General features: G+C 41.9%; 1 protein-coding gene and 1 long non-coding RNA gene across 5 annotated transcripts in view; one reads left to right on the forward strand and one right to left on the reverse strand.

Annotated features, from left to right (window-relative positions):
* Positions 1 to 13489, reverse strand: part of LOC144104323 (uncharacterized) — a 27311-nt gene extending 13822 nt beyond the window's left edge. Inside the window, exons 1-2 of the long non-coding RNA XR_013308500.1 lie at positions 13276 to 13489; positions 8511 to 8599 (exon numbers count right to left, since the gene is read on the reverse strand). This is a non-coding gene — a long non-coding RNA (uncharacterized LOC144104323). The remainder of the gene's footprint in view (positions 1 to 8510; positions 8600 to 13275) is intronic.
* The window catches only part of LOC144104320 (uncharacterized), a 43157-nt gene that overhangs the window by 2995 nt on the left and 21822 nt on the right, over positions 1 to 18340 (forward strand). For 3 of the 4 annotated variants that reach the window (XR_013308499.1, XR_013308498.1, XM_077637244.1), the window contains exons 3-8: positions 9445 to 9543; positions 10271 to 10339; positions 10415 to 10492; positions 11671 to 11763; positions 12467 to 12609; positions 14813 to 14891. Coding sequence is in view for 2 of the 4 variants with exons in the window: in XM_077637244.1 (XP_077493370.1) it covers positions 9445 to 9543; positions 10271 to 10339; positions 10415 to 10492; positions 11671 to 11763; positions 12467 to 12609; positions 14813 to 14891 (561 nt within the window). In the remaining 2 variants the exon portion in view is untranslated. The remainder of the gene's footprint in view (positions 1 to 9444; positions 9544 to 10270; positions 10340 to 10414; positions 10493 to 11670; positions 11764 to 12466; positions 12610 to 14812; positions 14892 to 18340) is intronic. The other variant, XM_077637245.1, reaches the window with a different exon arrangement.

Raw genomic sequence — 18340 nt, forward strand, 5'->3', positions numbered from 1 at the left:
ATTTTGATGAAGGCAAAATTCTTGAGGCCCGTGTACCGTGCGATGTCAGTGCGTGTTAAAGAACCCCAGGGGGTCAAAATTTCCGGAGACCGTCACTACGGCGTCGCTCATAGCCTGAGTTGCCTTGGGACGTTAAACCCCCATAAACCAAACCAAACTTTCTCCACGCGGCAGAAACATTACGCTCACAGTGCACTCCCACAACAACGACCTGTCGAGTGCTGCATGCAGCCCTTCTTTTGTAGCATCGCAGCAAAATATATTTTTAGAGAACATATAAAATAATCAGTGTAATGCAAAAAGAAGCTTCCACGAAAGATTGTTTTTATTATTATGGTTGCTGCGCAGCGAATGAAATGAACGTCGCATAAGTTGTACTGCCGTGTAAGTACATTAATAATGATGGCAGAATAGCACGAATCTGTTTTCGTAGAGATATACCTTGGGGACAGATAATAGGCACTCTTTCCTACATTTGCGTTCGCTGTACAAGCAAGAAATGTGCTTGTAAGCTTCTTTGGGAGCACTTCTTTTGAAGCTTGATCATCTTAGGTTGAAAGAAAGGAGGTGTCATAAAACGAGCTCCATCTTTTTTGGTAGAATTTTATTTAAAACCGATGAAATAAACGTGGCGCTGCTGTGGCTGTTTGTGTTAAAGCAAGTCAGAAATATTACACTGCTCCTGAATTCAGGATTGTACTTAGCTATTATATGTGTGGTTAGGGGTGAAGCGAGGCTCGAAGCTATTATCGGTCGTGCACAGACCCGCAAGCGGCATTGTGTATTCTGGTCTAAATATATTTAATAAATTGTTGAATTTTCTTTGATAAAAAATTTGTGGTTTCAGGAGGAGTTTTAATAAATAATATCTTGAAAAACAGCAAAATCGCAAAACATCTTTAAAACGTAACTGCATGCGCTAGGTTTTGCAAATGGTAACAAGACACGGAGTCTTATGACGGTACTGGCTTCCTCTTGCCTTGATCTGCAATAACAAGCGTTGTAACGGCTTTCGTGCGTGCTGGTGCACTGACTTCTGATGTGAGGAATCCCTGCCAGTATTTAACGTGGGCAAAAAAGTTATACAGTATTACTTATATTCCATGGTAGAGTGTTTAAAATATGAACATCGAGGACAAATCGGGTGTGATATTTTAATCCCATGACTGGTCCTTTTTTTTCGAAGTAAGCGGTATCAACCTCACATATACGAAATTTTTGACGATGTTTGTGCATATGTATCGCAAACAATTTTCTTTCAAGGTGCGTAACAAATCCTAGAACTACCGCCAAACCTTGGGTGATTTCGTTTATGTAAGAGGATATGAGAAACGGACAAGCTTTAGTATAAATTTCTAGATACCCGCCTGCCTGCTCATGGGACTACGTTTTCGAATGCTAAAAACAAATTGAAGAGATAACTACAGCACTCTCAGATAGCATATTACCGGATACTGTTCGCTGATACGGCAGATAACTGCCGGAATTTCCTACAGAAGATGGAAAATGATATTTTCGGAAAAGAGCTTGGGTAATGCGTCATTAAGCATTTCGTAAATGTCAGCCTGTATGGACGAACTTCTAGAATGCAGGTCGCAGGAATAGCCGTAGCATTAAATTACACCCCTAAAAGCGGCTTCATTCAGCCGACATATCAACACGACGCCTACGTCTACCTCCTGAGCCAAAAAAAAAAAACGAGTTCTTATATATATTACATTCAATTAAAGTTTCAAACTGTGTTTTTAAACGCATTGCAATGGTCATTGTTCACATAAAAAATTTAATTTTGTACTCCGCTCTTTGTGCGAATGACAAACAAAAGAAGGATGACTGTCCATATTAGGAGCGCTGTAATTTAAAATCAAATTTCAAATTACAGAGGGATACCTTACACCTGTTTCCCTAAAGAGTTAGAAAAATTGTATCTTTTTTTACTTCATCGATTCTTTTACAAACAGAATACTATTGGTGAATCTTAATTTGAGACTGTGAAGGGACAGTCGGCTGAAACAATATTATTAAGGCTTAAAGAAATGCTATTAAGGTACTTTTAAACACATCGAGATCAGCATCGCCTAAAAATGCAACTAAAGAACTTTTAAAAAGATATTTTCACTGAAGGCCTGTTAAATGAGTTTAGGAGGCCTATATTTGGATTAATCATCAATTTTATTTTACATCATCATCATCAGCCTTACTACACCCACTGCAGGGCAAAGGCCTCTGCCATGTCTCTCCAATTAACCCTGTCCTTTGCCAGCTGCATCCCCCTTTGCCTGCAAACTTCTTAATCTCATCCGCCCACCTAACCTTCTGCCGCCCCCGGCTACGCTTGCCTTCTCTTGGAATCCACTCCGTTACCCTTAAGGATCAGCGGTTGACTTGCCTTCGCTTCACATGCCATCCCCAAGCCCATTTCTTCCACTTGATTTCGACTAGGATGTCATTAACCCGCGTTTGTTCCCTCACCCACTCTGCCCGCTTCCGATCTCTTAACGTTACACCTAACATTTTTCTTTCCATGACTCGCTGCATTGTTCTTAACTTAAGCTGAACTTCCTTCATTAGCCTCTACGTTTCTGCCCCGTAGGCGAATACCGGCAAGATACAGCTGTTGTACCCTTTTCTCTCCAAGGAAATTGGTAAACTGCCATTCATAATCTCAGAGAACCTGTCATATGCGCTCGACCACATTCTTATCCTTCTAGTTATTTCCCTATCATAATCCTGATCAGCTGTCACTACCTGCCCTAAGTAGACCTTTACCACTTCCAGGCCCTCGCTGCCAATTGTGAACTGCTGTTCCCTTGCTGGACTGTTGAACAATACTTTGGTTTTCTGCATGTTAATTTTTAGACCAAGCATTCTCCTCTGTATAACTCATTGATCATGATTTGTGGTTTATCACCTGAGTGACTGAGCAAGACAATATCATCTGCGAATCGCAGATTATTTAGGTATTCTCCATTTACTCTTATTCCCAACTGTTCCCAATTCAGGCCCCGCAATACCTCCTGTAAACAGGCGGTGAATAGCATTGGCGAGATCATGTCTCCTTGCCTGACGCCCTTCCTTATTGGAATTTTATTGCTGACTTTAAGGAGGACTATGGTAGCTGTGCAGTTGCTATATATATATATCTTCCAGTATTCTGACATAAGGTTCTTCAACTCCCTGTCTACGTAATGCCTGTATGACTGCTGAGGTTTCTACTGTGTCGAATGCTTTCTCGTAATCAATGAAGGCTGTATGTGGAGGTTGGTTATATTCTGCGCATTTATCTATCACCTCATTGATAGTGTGACTATGATCTATTGTAGAATATCCTTTAGGAAAGCCTGTCTGATCATTTGGTTGAATAAAGTCTAAGGTTGCCCTGACTTTCTTAGGGATTACCTTAGTAAATACCTTGTAGGCAACAGATAGTAAGCTGATCGGTCTGTAATTTTTCATGTTCTTGGCGTCTCCCTTCTTTATCAATTAAAACAATATTTGCATTCTACCAAGGTTCTGGCGCGGTCGAGGTCATAAGGCATTGCGTATACAGTGTGGCTAGTCTTTCTAGCATGATCTCCCCTCCATCCTTCAACAGATCTGATGTTACCTGGTCTTCCCCAGCTGCTTTTCCCCTTTCCTTTGCTTTTAAGGCTTTCTTTACTTCCTCTTTTGCTACTGGCGGGATGAGGCACTGCTCTGCGCTACTGTCTCTCTCATTAACGCTATGATTACATTGGCTACTGTACAGATTTGTGTAGAACTCTTCGGCTCTTTAACTATCTTATCTATATTGGTAATGACATTGTCCTCCTCTTTCCCTTAACGCACACATCAGGTTTTTACCTATGCCTAGTTTCCTCTTCACCGCTTTTAGGCTACCTCTGTTTTTTAGAGCATGTTCGATTCTCTCGATATTAAACTTCCTTCTGTCGGCTACCTTGCGCTTATTTATTAACTTTGATAGCTCTTTCAATTTTATTCTGTCGGTAGGGTTAGACGCCCTCATGCTTTGACATTTCTTAGTCAGATCTTTCGTCACATGAGACAGCTTTCCTCTGTCCTGTCAAACTGTCCTACAGCCTACTTCTACTGCGCACTCCGTAATTATTGATGTCAGGTTATCGTGCGTTGAATGAACATCAAGATCGTCTTCCTCAGTTAAAGCCGAATATCTGTTTTGCAGCGCTATCCTAAACTCCTGTGCTTTCCCTCTTACGGCTAACTCGTTAATGGTCTTCTTCTTCGCTAGCTTCTTCCGTTCCCTCTTCAAGTCTAAGCTAATTCTAGACCTTACCATTCTATGGTCGCTGCAACGCACCCTTCCGAGGACGGCCACATCCTAAACGATGCCAGGTTTAGAGCATAGTATGAAGTCTATTTCATTTTTAGTTTCACCATTGGGGCTCTTCCAGGTCCACTTCCTGTCATTTCGTTTGCGGAAGAGGGCATTCATGATCTGTAAATTATTTCTATCCGCGAATTCGACTAATAACTCTCCCCTGCTATTTCTAGAGCCTATCCCATAGTCATCTACCGCGTTTTCGTCAGCCTGCTTCTTGCCCACCTTCGCATTGAAGTCGCCCATCAGCACAGTGTACTGCGATTTTGCTTTATTCATTGCTGATTCTACGTCCTCATAGAAAATTTCAACGGTCTGGTCATCATGGCTGGATGTAGCCGCGTAGGCTTGCACCACTTTCTGCTTGTACCTCCTATTGAGCCTAATTGCAATAGCTTCCACTCTCTCGTTAATACTATAGAACCCATCTACGTTGCCAGCTATATCCTGATCAATGTGCCACATGCAAAATAATCGTAAAATCAATCAGGATTATTTTGCATGTGTCTCCTTATAGAATTCTTGCCGCACTTCCCGCCTTATTGAAATCTTATTTGGTGTTTGACAGTTCAATATCTATATATATGATGGTGTAAAAATTCGCAGCAATACGGTTTCCGTCCAAATAGCTCAACTGAAATAGCCCTTCTGAATATTAAAAACAAGGTTATCAATAATTTTGAAAATAACCGATTCACGCTAGGTCTGTTCCTTGATTTCAGAAAAGCGTTTGATTCTATTAAACATCAAATATTATTTTATAAACTTCCTTTTTATGGAATCCGTGGCGTTGCTCTCAATTTCATTCGTAGCTACCTGACGGACAGATACCAATTTACAAGCCTTAATGGACATTCTTCTATTCTAGAACCGATTGCATATGGTGTTCCACAAGGTTCAATCCTGGGACCCCTGCTGTTTATAATTTATATTAATGATATTGTCCTCATACCAAATACACCCGATATTATACTTTATGCAGATGACACCAGTGTGCTTTTTCAGGAAAACAGTTATCTACACTAGAAACCCTCGCGAACACCTGGCTACATGAGCTTTCATGCTGGCTCCGGATAAACCAAATGCAATTGAACGTTCGGAAAACAAAGTACGTAATGTTTAAGCCGCGAAATAAACCTGAAAATTTTAATATCCAGGTCAAGTACCAAGACTCAGCCCCTGACCGCGTTTCCATTTATAGGTTCTTAGGTGTCCTATTTGAGGAAAACTTAAGCTGGACTTCTCATATAAATAAGGTTCACACAAATATCTCTAGATCTCTAGGCATTTTGTATAAAGTGAGATATTTGGTTCCCAGCTCTATTAACCGTCAGTTGTATTTTGCTTTAGTACAGTCTCATTTACATTACTGTCTGTTAATCTGGGGCACCACTACCAAGACAAACTTGCGCAGGCTTGAGATATTGCAAAAACGAGCTCTGCGTTGCATAGAAGATGTAGGTCCGCTAGAACATACATACCCATTATTCTTAAAACATAATTTACTCAAGATAAGCGGACTGTTTCAACTAAAGCTTGCATATCATATATATCATGAAGTCACCCGTGACCCAGTTTCCTTTTATGCATTATACTTCCCTAACAAGAAACCTTATGATTTCAGGTATAGTCACTTTCAAATGCCTCTGATGAGAACGAATTATGGTATGCAGCACATTGATTACTTAATTCCTGATTTACTTAATAAACACCCACGTATTATGGAACTTCTGCAGCAGCCTCGTTCCCCCCGTAACTTCAAGAACAATGTTAAAATGTACCTTCTGTCCCTGTCTCCTCCATAAAGTGTCCAGTTTCTAGTTGTTTTTTTTTTACTCGCTGGGTGTATGTCCAGGTTCGCTATTTTGGTTTTGTTGTCCTAAAGACGTAGGAGACATGCGATGCGGTTTTCATTGTTTTTGGTTTGCGTGCTATTTCTCCCCTTGCCTGTATGTTAATTCTGTGTATCTCATTGTTTGCTATGCCAATTTTTTATTTTGTCCTAGTGACATTTTAGCTATGCGTTGTTGTTTCCTTCATTTTTCATTGCATTTGTGTTAATTATGTGTAACTCATTGATCCTTACATATAATTCATGTAGTACGTATGCGATGTTGTTACTTTTCTTGTTTTGCTTTGTGTATTTTGCTGTATAATTAGCCACCCCCCTGAGCAATGTAACGGGTGACGGGGCCACGTCAGGCAAAAAAATGAATTGCCTTTTGTCCCGTCACCTTTGACAAATCAATGTCAAATAAACTTCAAACTTCAAACTTCAAACATTAGTAGTGTATGTGGACGACAGCACTGTCCTCCGGTTTGATTGCGAAAAAAATGAGAGAAAATTAAAATACTATGGTGTACGCGGTAAGCTACTGACATGGCAAAAACTTACCTCTTGTAGTTCTAAAAAAAAAGCAAGTGTTTATGGAGCCAAGAACGAAGTCTTCACCTAGCACAGCCTACTATGACTTCTTTATTTAGGCACAGCCTACTTTGATTTATTGATTTATTTGGATACTATCAAGGGTCATGAGGGATTGCAGACAGAAGTGGTAAGACACTGTGCACAATCAATATAATTACGAGAGTTTATGAACATATGTGAAGAAGCGCAGATTTGAATGCTTCAGGTTGAGAATTCAAAACGACGCAGGCGAGCAGGGTTTCCAGTCTAAGCTGGTTTTGGGGAGGAAGTAGTGAATGCACTGGTTATTTCTGGAACTTGGAATGCTTACTTAGAATCTGTGATTAATGCGGGATGATCAGCAATTTGAAGCAACGAAGATTGTCTGAATTGTTCATTCGTGTAATTTGTGTCCTGTAATGTGGGAAGTTTAGAAAGATGCCGCCCCATGGAAAGATCTGGAAAGTATACAGTTGTTTTCATAAGTAGGACATTAAATGGACGAGAGTAGTAAATCAAAATAAAACGAGCTTAACAATTCTGAGGAGATTAGGGTCCCATACGAAACACGCCATATCCATCTTTGCTTGAAGTACCGCTTTATTTTATCTTTTAGTATTTTTTAAGCAACCGGAGCAAATTAGACCTTACGGAAAAGGACGGCAAGCACGCTCTTGGTATTGTTCCATATGCGTTTTCTATGAGTGGTCACTGCTTACGAGTGCGCGATGAAACTTATATACAGAAACAAAACATAACGTGCACCCATTAAGGTCATGTGGATGCCGAGTATCTTTGCTAGGAACTTGTGTTACTTTAATTGCTCTACATTTGAATACATTAAGTTTCAAGAGCTATGGGTCAAACCGTGCAGAAATGTTTTTGTCAGACAGAGGAGCAATACAATCAGATGGGTTAGAAGTTTTTCCGTAGGTAACACAGTCGTCAGTGAACAGCCTCATACATAATGTTATGAGAATAAGAAGAGGAGCGGTCATAGTACTTATTCCTGAGTAACGGCTGACGTTAGTGGTGAAAAATTAGGGTTATCTTCATTAGCTTTCACACAATGAGTGCGACGACCTCAAAAACACTCAATCCATTTCAATACTTCATTCATAATGTTTTATTTTGATAATTTTAAGAACAGAAGTGGATGAAGCATGCTGCCGCAGCCTTTAGGAAAATCAATAACTATGGTATAAGCCAAGCTGGAATTATTCTCGTTGAGTGGAAACCGCATTAAAACTTGTCTTGGTACCATGACCGAATATTGCACTTCTTTCATTTTTCCTGTGATGAATTTAAAACATTTTTGAAACACATACCATTTTTTTTGCACAAAATTGACACAGCGCCAAAACTTTTTGTTTCAAGGCAGCGCAATGGTTAAAAATTACAGGCATTGCAAAGAAGTTACCGTATGCACGTAATAAATAGAAAAAAAGCAAACAACCTCCAACTGAAAGACCTTCAATCGCGTTTCGTATCCGTGAAGTAAATATGAACCCGGAACCATTCGGAACGACGACGGCAATCTGCTTCTTCGAGTGCATTGTGTTTGGAATAGTCTACCACATCAATCTTTAGTGCTTGTCGTGCTGTAGTTTGATTTTAAGTATCTCTTACACAGTGCATTTTTATGTACAACAAATTGTGCAAAAGCAACTCTGAAAACAGAGTTTTAAGGACCGCTCTGTTCTTCAAAGTATATTATTCAAAAACAATTTATTGCACTCAGCGGTGAGGATTTACATAACTTACGTGTGCTGACGCCTGCCAAATAAGCGGGTTGCTCGGCCACGCATTGGCGTTGTAACAGCTTTCAGGCGACAGACCCTTGCAAATTGTATCTGTAAAACGAAAGAAAAAAAACTGAATTATATTTATTCATTTTTCTTCACGAAAGAGCTCAACATACACAAACATAATGCCCACTTGGAGCTTTAAAAAACGGACAGATGATTACGATAGTCGGTAATGCGAGATTTGACCGCAGCTCTTCGCACACCACCTGCTACCGCTGGCAGGCGGCTTGTTATTCGGCTAGCTAGCCTCCGGGATTTTGCAGTCGCAGCCACACTCCCGTTGTCTATTTCTTCGCTCTCGATGTGGCGGGCGGCGTTTCGCTCTGCTACTACCAGCCAACACGCTACCAATCAGGTGCCCACTAGTCAGGTCAGACGGCATGTTACGCAGAATACAACCAGAACGCAGACGGCGGGGAACCGTGGACGAGCACGTAGGTGCTCCTCTCATAAAGGCTGTTTTAGCGGGTTCGGTCTAATGAGTTTAACGTCCCAAACCAACTCAGGCTATAATAGATGCCGTAGTGGAGGGCTCTGGATAATTTCGACCACCTGAGGTTGTTTAACCTGCACTGACATCGCGCATTATACGGTTCTCAAGCATTTCGCCTCCATCGAAATGCAACCACCGTGGCCGAGAACGAACCCCTGTCTTTCGGGCCAGCAGCCGACCACCATAACCACTCAGCCACCAGGGCGGCTTCGTAAAAAGGCCTTAAGCTCTCTTAGAAATTTATCAGAAACATGGACAGCGCGTTAAATATCCTCAGTAGCCTGTTGGCGGCACATTGCAGTCTCTCAACCTTTGAAAGCGCTTAACCTGTTTTGATTGTGAGTTGGTGACATCGAAAATGATAAATGAAATGAACCTTTCCTCCTTCGTTTTGTAGGTTTCAAGGCGGCTTGCTCATTGGAACGAGAGTTCCGACACACTCTGCCTGAAATGCCCGAAGTGCTTCAATATTTTCGGAGACTGCCGGAAAACAGCGGTAGAAAAACTACTTTCGGTCGCATTTCCAACACTTCTGTCTTGTCGTTGAAGGCATTTGTGATCACAATAGGACAAAGAGCAGTTTCAATCACGAAATGTAATGAGAAATTTTGAGTGAACTTTGAATCCTGAGCAAATTCAGAGTGTGGCTTGCTTTCCTGCAGTGAGTATAGTATATTAGGCAATGGTGCCAGTATTCTGAGAAACTGTGATTTTGCAGGCAATATACGAAAAAAAGCATGGTGTGAAATTAAATATTGCCAAATGCACATGCAGTTGTCTCTCTAGATGAAAACAAAATAGAAGAATAATTCTAAAAACATTTCGTACTAAATCCTCGTATACAGCATGAGTTGTCCAGCTTTTGTTTGAGTATTTTCTGCATTTTACACACATGCACTCTAAGATGCAGCGATTCGTGCATTCTCGTCAGGTGTTGTGCTCTTTTGGTTTGTAGTTTCTAAAAACAATTCAGTGTTTTACACAAGAATCCATACGATGAAGAGGCCACTATTTAGCTGTGGCATCTATCTATTAAAAATCCCATTCGTAGAGGTAATTTAATTTGCATGGAGCTCGAAGACACGTAAAACAATGTGTTAGCAAATCTAGTTCTCTCATATCTATTCATAATTATTTGAAACACATTAGATGCATGTACCTCGTATTTTACCAGCTTTGTATATGTAGACTCAAACTTTTCGTGGGTGTAATCAAAATTTCAGGAACATATTATCAACAAGCACCCAGAAATTTTCGAAGAAAAGCAAAGTGAGCGATGTCTCGGAATATTGGTGAGTAATATATCAGAGTAGTCACTTCACTCTAAGCATCGAAGCCTTAATAGGCCTCTGTATCCTTCTGCCCAGGATCGGCCGACACCGAAGGAAGTTTGCCATGCATCATCTGATGAAAGGCGACGAACAACCTGCAGCAGCGGCGGCGAGGTAAGAGTGATGACTGTACAACACTAACTGGACTCCTGATGCTTAGCTGTTCGAATTACAACGGGAGAATAGGACTGAAAGATCCCTGAAACCACTCACTGTTTTGTACACAGTACAGTGGCAATATTTCTTGACAAATGCAGAAGAACTAAACATCCGAAACAAAACAAAATGCATTCGTTGCTCATACAAAGGTTAACGGCAATAAAAAATATCAATCTACTTCTAAATACATCGCCGGCAGCAGCAGAATAAATACTCAATATACCTGAAAGAACGGAAACATACTAACACTTTATTGCTGATTTTGTCGAATGTAAGTCGAACTGCTCTACAAATTTACTTCGACATAGTGCACTTACTAACAATGATTGTTTTGGCCAACGTTTTAAATGATGATCATTTTCCGAAAGTAAGCTGGAACAGCTCAAAAAATATAGACAGATGAATTAGCTATAGTACGTAGTTAAAACCATATGTTCAGAGCAGCGTTGATTATGAGATTTATAATCTGATTACAGAGACAAGACTAGGTGTAAGTGAGGCGCACGGTAGTCACAGTGAGTGCCACTTTTCGCCCAAGAAGCATAGTCGAATGCCTCTTAGTAACCAGGATTGCTCGTCATAGCCTGTTCTAACGTGCACCTTGAAAACGATGCTCAGAACTGGTTTGGAAACGACACGCTTGCTCTCTTTACCATATAAAGAGCTTGCAAATATAGTTGAAATCAGTGTTCACTGCCTTTTCCCAGAAACAAAGCCCGCTGCATGCCACAATTCTGAATGATGCATGGTAGAGAAAGATTTCTATATAAATGAGCCTAGAGAATTTAAACAGGAGGAACGGCAGTTCAGTGCTGGATTGAAGTAAAATTTAAGCGAGAAAAAACTATTATTAAGAGCAAGAGCTGCATGGGTCATTCCTCGATTCATGGGTCGGCCTTCAGTGCGTGTGCCCCATAGAAGAAAAAGTAGTCGTTCATTAGTTCCTCTAGTGTTTAACAGTCTTCATTGTTAAGCATTGGTAATATTTATGAGTGCCATAATTATGAATGTACTAATTCATGGCAAAACGTCCCGAGTAATAATTTGAAGAGATATTTATTACAGCCGGCGATTTCTCTCTTTGTATTCGTCAGTACGCCTACATTTGAAATTATTCTGATGTTCACCCTTAGGATTCTGCCGCAACGAATTTTAATAGCACTCCCTGTGGCATCCCTGCTTCAAAAGACCAAAGCTCCACCTTGGATAGCGCCCTTAAGCATCAGGTAATCGACTACAGGCTTGCGTATTTTCATGGGGACAGGTAAGAAATCTTTACGGATTTCAATACGACACTGCAAAAAAAAAACATTTCTCTACGAATGAGCTCATTCTTTTTTCAAGCTGTCTTTGTCTGTTGATTTCATGAGCATGGGAAGGCCGGCGAATACTTTCAAACCAATTGCATTTTTTTCTACACGGATTATAAGCAAGAAGACACGGCATGCCGAAGGATGCAAATTTTTTATGATAAATGCTAAGAAGACAGATTTCTGCATCGGAGTGCGGGATAGATATGTCGAAAGTTTTTCTTTGTTTTATTATTTCCACGTTGACTTGGTGCTGAACCCAGCTCCGGTTGTAAAAAAATGCCTTGTGCCTCAAACGCGTTCATGGACGGAGCGAGTAGTACATTGAATTTTTCAAATTGTCGTCGCCTCTACAGGTCTCAGACATAAGGACTGCCGAGAAATAAAAGTTGTGTTCAAGATATAGGCACGTATTAGAGCCTTTCTGGATGTGCAGCATACAAACACAAAACATCCTATTTGCTTTTCCTGTGATACTGTGGTGCGTTTTTCTAACTTCTTCCTGTTTGAAACGTTTTCCTCGCGTTACGACAATCTTCGCTTCGTCTTCCACCGCGTCGCCGACGCAGATGTTGCTGCAACAACTACCTATAGTCACCTCCTTTATTTGTTTTTGCAGAAGCACGAGTTGCCTCGTCCTCACCGCCACCAAGAGGCAAATAGCCCTGCCGGCAAAGTGTTCGCGGAATGCCACTCCACGGGAGACATAAACCCGGAAGCGGAAGCACAGCCCGGTCAAAGAACTTCGGCACCTGCCTCAAGGTGGGCATTCGTGTCTTTTCATGCGGAAAGACCGTTAAAATCGGTTGTGAAATTTTAGACTAAAAACAGTGTTGTCTTCCTAGAATTTTTCCCCGCCGCGGTGGCTCAGCGGTTAGGGCGCTCGACTACTGATCCGGAGTTCCCGGGTTCGAATCCGACCGCGGCGGCTGCGTTTTTATGGAGGAAAAACGCTAAGGCGCCCGTGTGCTGTGCGATGTCAGTGCACGTTAAAGATCGCCAGGTGGTCGAAATTATTCCGGAGCCCTCCACTACGGCACCTCTTCTTCCTTTCTTCCTTCACTCCCTCCTTTATCCCTTCCCTTACGGCGCGGTTCAGGTGTCCAACGATATATGAGACAGATACTGCGCCATTTCCTTTCCCCAAAAAACCAATTATTATTATTTATTATCTTCCTAGAATTGGGTCGTTATAGAATAAATAGAATTTGTGTTCCCTGCTATTGATGTGAATCACGTTGTATTGCGACCGGTGCCCAGGCTGTGAGTCGACAGAACACACCGAGGCTTCTTCTTAGTGGGAAGAAATAAAAGAGTATACACTATGCCCAACCTGTTGAAAGAATAGGGGGTAGACAGACGTGTCTTAACATGAGCGAGCTTCTGACAGCGTGACAATGCGGCTCCTCATAATACGAGTCCACTCACCACAAGTCCACACTCCCTGCGTCAGCCAGAGGTAATATGCCGCAGTGCCGCACCCTATGTCCCTAGGGGTCTCTAGGTCGCGACCGTCCACACACACAATCAATGTGGAAATTTCCATGAGATGCAGTCGCGCCATGGCGTGGGCACCATGGGACACGCTCAACGCTAAACCGCTGGCAAGCGCTACGCACAGAGCTACAGATATTTGCGGCCGATTCGTTTTGCACTACGTTGTTGCCTGTTCGGTGAGCGCATGGCGAACTGCAGCACTTTGGTATCTTCTTCATACCCGGTGACAACACTATCAGTAGCAATTGCGGTCAGCAGGGGCGTTCTATATTTAGCTTCGCCGTATTGCAAGGCAGGTGTGGCGCTGCTCAGCGTGGTGTAAACTCTGCACATATTGCACACAGCACTGCAAAGACGGCACGAAAGACGAAGGTAAAGACTAACGAGCGCTTTTTGGTCTCCCCCCCACACGCACACGCACGCACGAATGCACACACACACACACACACACACACACACACACACACACACACACACACACACACACACACACACACACACACACACACACACACACACACACACACACACACACACACACACACACACACACACACACACACACACACACACACACACACACACACACACACACACACACACACACACACACACACACACACACACACACACACACACACACACACACACACACACACACACACACACACACACACACACACACACACACACACACACACACACACACACACACACGCACACGCGCGCGCACACACACACACACACACACACACACACACACACGCACGCACGCGCGCACGCTCACACACACACACACACACACACACACACACACACACACACACACACACACACACACACACACACACACACACACACACACACACACACACACACACACACACACACACACACACACACACACACACACACACACACACACACACACACACACACACACACCGCAGTGGGGAACGACTGGAGGTCCTGCGATAGCAGGAAGAACTGGGACAGTATTGTAAGGGAATTGACCGCACCGAGAACCGAGTAAATTGCGGAACGCCTCGCAAAAGACAAAATCATTCCGCAGTACCTTGATACCTGCTCAACTGATCTCCACAACGATGCGTATGGCGCTTTTGCATTTCTGTTGTACACCGGCCAATTGCGCATTATCCGCGAGCTTGCTCAGTGCCTCATTGATCATAAAAGCCACGCAATGTCAAGTGTCCTGCGTTCACACGGCCATTACTCTCTGTAAAAATTAATGAGAACACAGAAAAATTACTTCAAATTCACGACTATCACGACACAATATAGCGCACACATTTGGCGGGACCGGACTGTTTGTCTCAACTTTTTCAATTTCCATATTAGCGGGCGTGTAGTTAACGACGTTTTACTCCATTTTGTTTAGCACGTTATTTGCTCACAATTTCTGCACACTCAAGCTAATCAATAAAATTTGTTTTTTTTTTTCGTATAGAGGGGAACGATCGGAAGATCACTGTGCGTGGAGCAAGAAAATGACAGGTGACGTCCAAGAACTTAAGGAAAAAGTTGAAGTGAGTACCATCTAAAGTATCTTCTAGATATATCTCACTAACGCTGAGTGCAGTAGATACTCGCGTATTGAACGGCTTTGTTTTTACCAGAAAATTTCTGAAAAATTATGGATGCATTCAAGCCAGTAAAAAAGGAAAAATGAAAATACTAAAGCTCTAAAAAACTGGTTGGATGAGCTCTGAAGCCTGTAGGATTCAAGTTCTCGACAAATAAAAATATGCTCTTCAGCATGGTTTCGCAGCTGGAAAGCATATTTCGTGGCAATAGCGCAAACAGGACAAGGGACCAAGACGAGTAGACACACACAGCGCTGTGTGTGTCTACTCGTCTTGGTCCCTTGTCCTGTTTGCGCTATTGCCACGAAATATGAACCAACAAGCCCGAATTTCCACGTTGGAAAGCATAGTCGACAAGCTCTGTTTAAGAGCCGCTTTAATATTTTCGCAGCAGCCTATGAAGGTCTGTAAAGACGGCATAACTGACATTCATTTAGCACCGCTGCAATCAGTCAGCGCGAAGCGCAGCGGCAAAAGCTGCTGCCATATCGAAGGGAGAAATCCTCCGGAACCAGGCGTGATTTTATTGGCGCTTGGATACCTCGAGGAATATTCTTAATGGCTGCTGATCACCTCGCTTAGGGTACAACATTCAAAACGCTCGACAGAAGTTGTTGGTTAGTTTTGAGTAGTTGTTTCCGCATTAAGAGAATGGGCGCCTGGTTAAATTTGCTATCACCATCATAAGATGATGCGCCAAAAGAGCGGAGTTCGTTCATAACAGGGGGTAAAAAAATGAAATTCTTCACAGCGAGAGTAGATAGAGCGGTCTTTATGCGAGTGAACTTAACAAACGAGTTCATGCTGTAGATTAGTTGTTCTGCAATAAAAAAAAAATAGGCTTTTTGATTAAAACGACCGCTATTTTCGGCATAGGATTGTCAGCGGTGTTGCGCATCAGAATACATGCTTGACGTGCTATCCAGTAGGCTGGTTGAATAATATTGATTAGTTAACTTTCTATATTACTTTCTGTCGCCTTATTTATGAGAGCCGTGCAGCCCACCGTAATTTATACCCATCTCTTAGAATTAAGGTAACGCAGTTACGATGGTCGCAGTGGTAAAATAAATTATCCTGTGTGGAACAAATTATAAAAATTATGCGCTTTCGAGAAGTTTGCTGGTGAAGCATCCCCTCCAATACCAGCAACTCAACTAAACGCCCGAAATCTGGCCACAGCGTCGAGAAATAGATAGAAAGTTAACAATTTAATATTCGTTCACCAGCCTGCTATTTATCACGTCGTAGCTGTGTTCCGATACACTAGTGCCATCCAGAATGCTACGAAAAAAAAGCGTTATATATTGTCAAATCGTCAATTTTCACAAGAGTGAAGGAACATTTTAGGTGAAACGCCCGGTATAATAAAAAGTCATGAAAGCGACATAACGCCGACACATCGAGTCGACGCAGAATACCTTAAAGCACTGTCGGTTCTACTTGGGTACCCTTGGAGGTCATATCAAACCACAATCAAGGCGATGGTACACGTAGGCCTGGTGAGTAGGCAGTGTTCGCGGTTTCGAAAAAAATGTTTCAGCCAATAACCCAAGACTCGACGGAATATAAAAATCACGGCTTCAAAGCTCTAAGCCTCAAAAATGTATCATACCATTACTTTTAACGACTATGAATGAAGCGTTTTTCATGTCGGTGGTTAGCCTAAGCTTGAAAGTTTGTGAATACCTTGTCAAGACATCGCGTATTGAGATATTAGCACACAATCAAAGGAACGCTCAGTATGGGTCCACGCACAAAGGCAATTTAAAAATAAAAGTACTCAATTTCTTGTGCTGTACTGCAGACCGTGAGAGATTTAAAACAAACGAATCTAAAGATTTCTGGGTGTCACATCCATTTGAGAACACAGAAGCCCTTGTTACAAATCGAGGAGACAACATGAACAATTTTTGCTGCTCTATTTTTACTCCGAAAGCACTTGTTATAAGAGTTACATCCTGATTGGAACTGTTTCTTGGCTACAGGGGGTATAAATTTCTATTGATTTGCTGTTCAAGCCAAAGTAATGCGATAATATGTGTCATTTCAAAATGAAATTTGTTGCCTTGATGATAGGGTTCAACTCAAAAATACAGACATCTGCCACGATCATCTCTAGTGGCGCACCCCAATATATAGTTAAACCCATACAAAGGTATTCCTATCATTCCCGAGTTTAAATAGGAAGGAGCTACAGTCAAACACGAAATGTATTGTGCGAGTTTGTTTAGTAATGCGTAGATGAAGCTTCCGGAAAGCCATTCCTTTCGGTAAGAGAGCAACCTTCCGGTGTTTCTTAATCAGTGCATATAACTGTTCGTAACATTTAGTTTTTATAAACAAAGAATTCCTTGTATTCTCAATAACTACGCTAGTTATTTCGTTTCTGATGACTTTCGTTTCCTTTTTCTTTCAGGAACTCCAAAGGAAGCTAAACCGTTTAGAACCGGCTTTGACGGAGCTTACTAAACGACTTAGGAGATGTTCTCAGCACATTACCTGTTTGTAGCTGCTCTAAATGCAATTGGCACTGCCAGTTTATACGAGCGTAATTCCACAGTCACTGTTTGGAGAATGTCAACATGATGTATTTGCAATTACATGAACCTAAAATTACCTGACACTATATCAGTCGTCAGAAAGCAAGAATGACATGAAAGAAATAATTTTAGAAATGCAATTTTCTTCTTCAAAATCGGTTTTGTTTGATGGCTGATACTTGCATTTTGTGTGAACAATATATTTTCTATTATAAAATGACGGCTGAACAAGTGCGAGTGTTCTTTAGTTTTTATGTGTGCAAGTTACATTAAAAGCGCTATGCTCACAGCTTCTTTTTTTCTTCGTTATGGTGTAAAGTGCACTAGGTGTTAAGGCTGCAGTACTGCATGCCAAGTAATTCGTGCTAATCACTTCTCAGATTTTCAAAAAAGCGGTAATCAAACGTTTCAGCATTATGGGGCTGCTTAAAGTAGTTGTAACACCGTAGACGTCACCCGTCTCATTGAATCTAGACCGCCACTGGAGCCCCAAAATTTTGTCCCGTAAGACAAAGCGCGCAGCAAATTTAGAAAATAGTTGTCATGTCCTAGCTGCTACACACTACCTTTAAAGAGGAAATCTGGACTAGTTAATGCTGACTTCTTTCTAAGCTGGTGTTAGCATGTCCCGGCGGATTTCTTTTCAGTTTTATTTCCATTTCGTTTTTTTTTTGGACTTGTTACAACGTGGAAAACCGGCCACTTCCTTTCTTTGATTAAGTAAAGCTTACAGTATTGTAGCCGTCTGTAGCAACAGACAAAGGAGAGGTCCATGTGAAAAACGAAAATCAAAAGGTCACCCATCCCCCACCTTTTATTCCTCTAGTGCAGGTTGTGCCGCACTGCCTC

Source organism: Amblyomma americanum, chromosome 9 (genome assembly GCF_052857255.1).
Source record: "Amblyomma americanum isolate KBUSLIRL-KWMA chromosome 9, ASM5285725v1, whole genome shotgun sequence".
NCBI classification, from domain to species: Eukaryota; Metazoa; Arthropoda; class Arachnida; order Ixodida; family Ixodidae; genus Amblyomma; species Amblyomma americanum.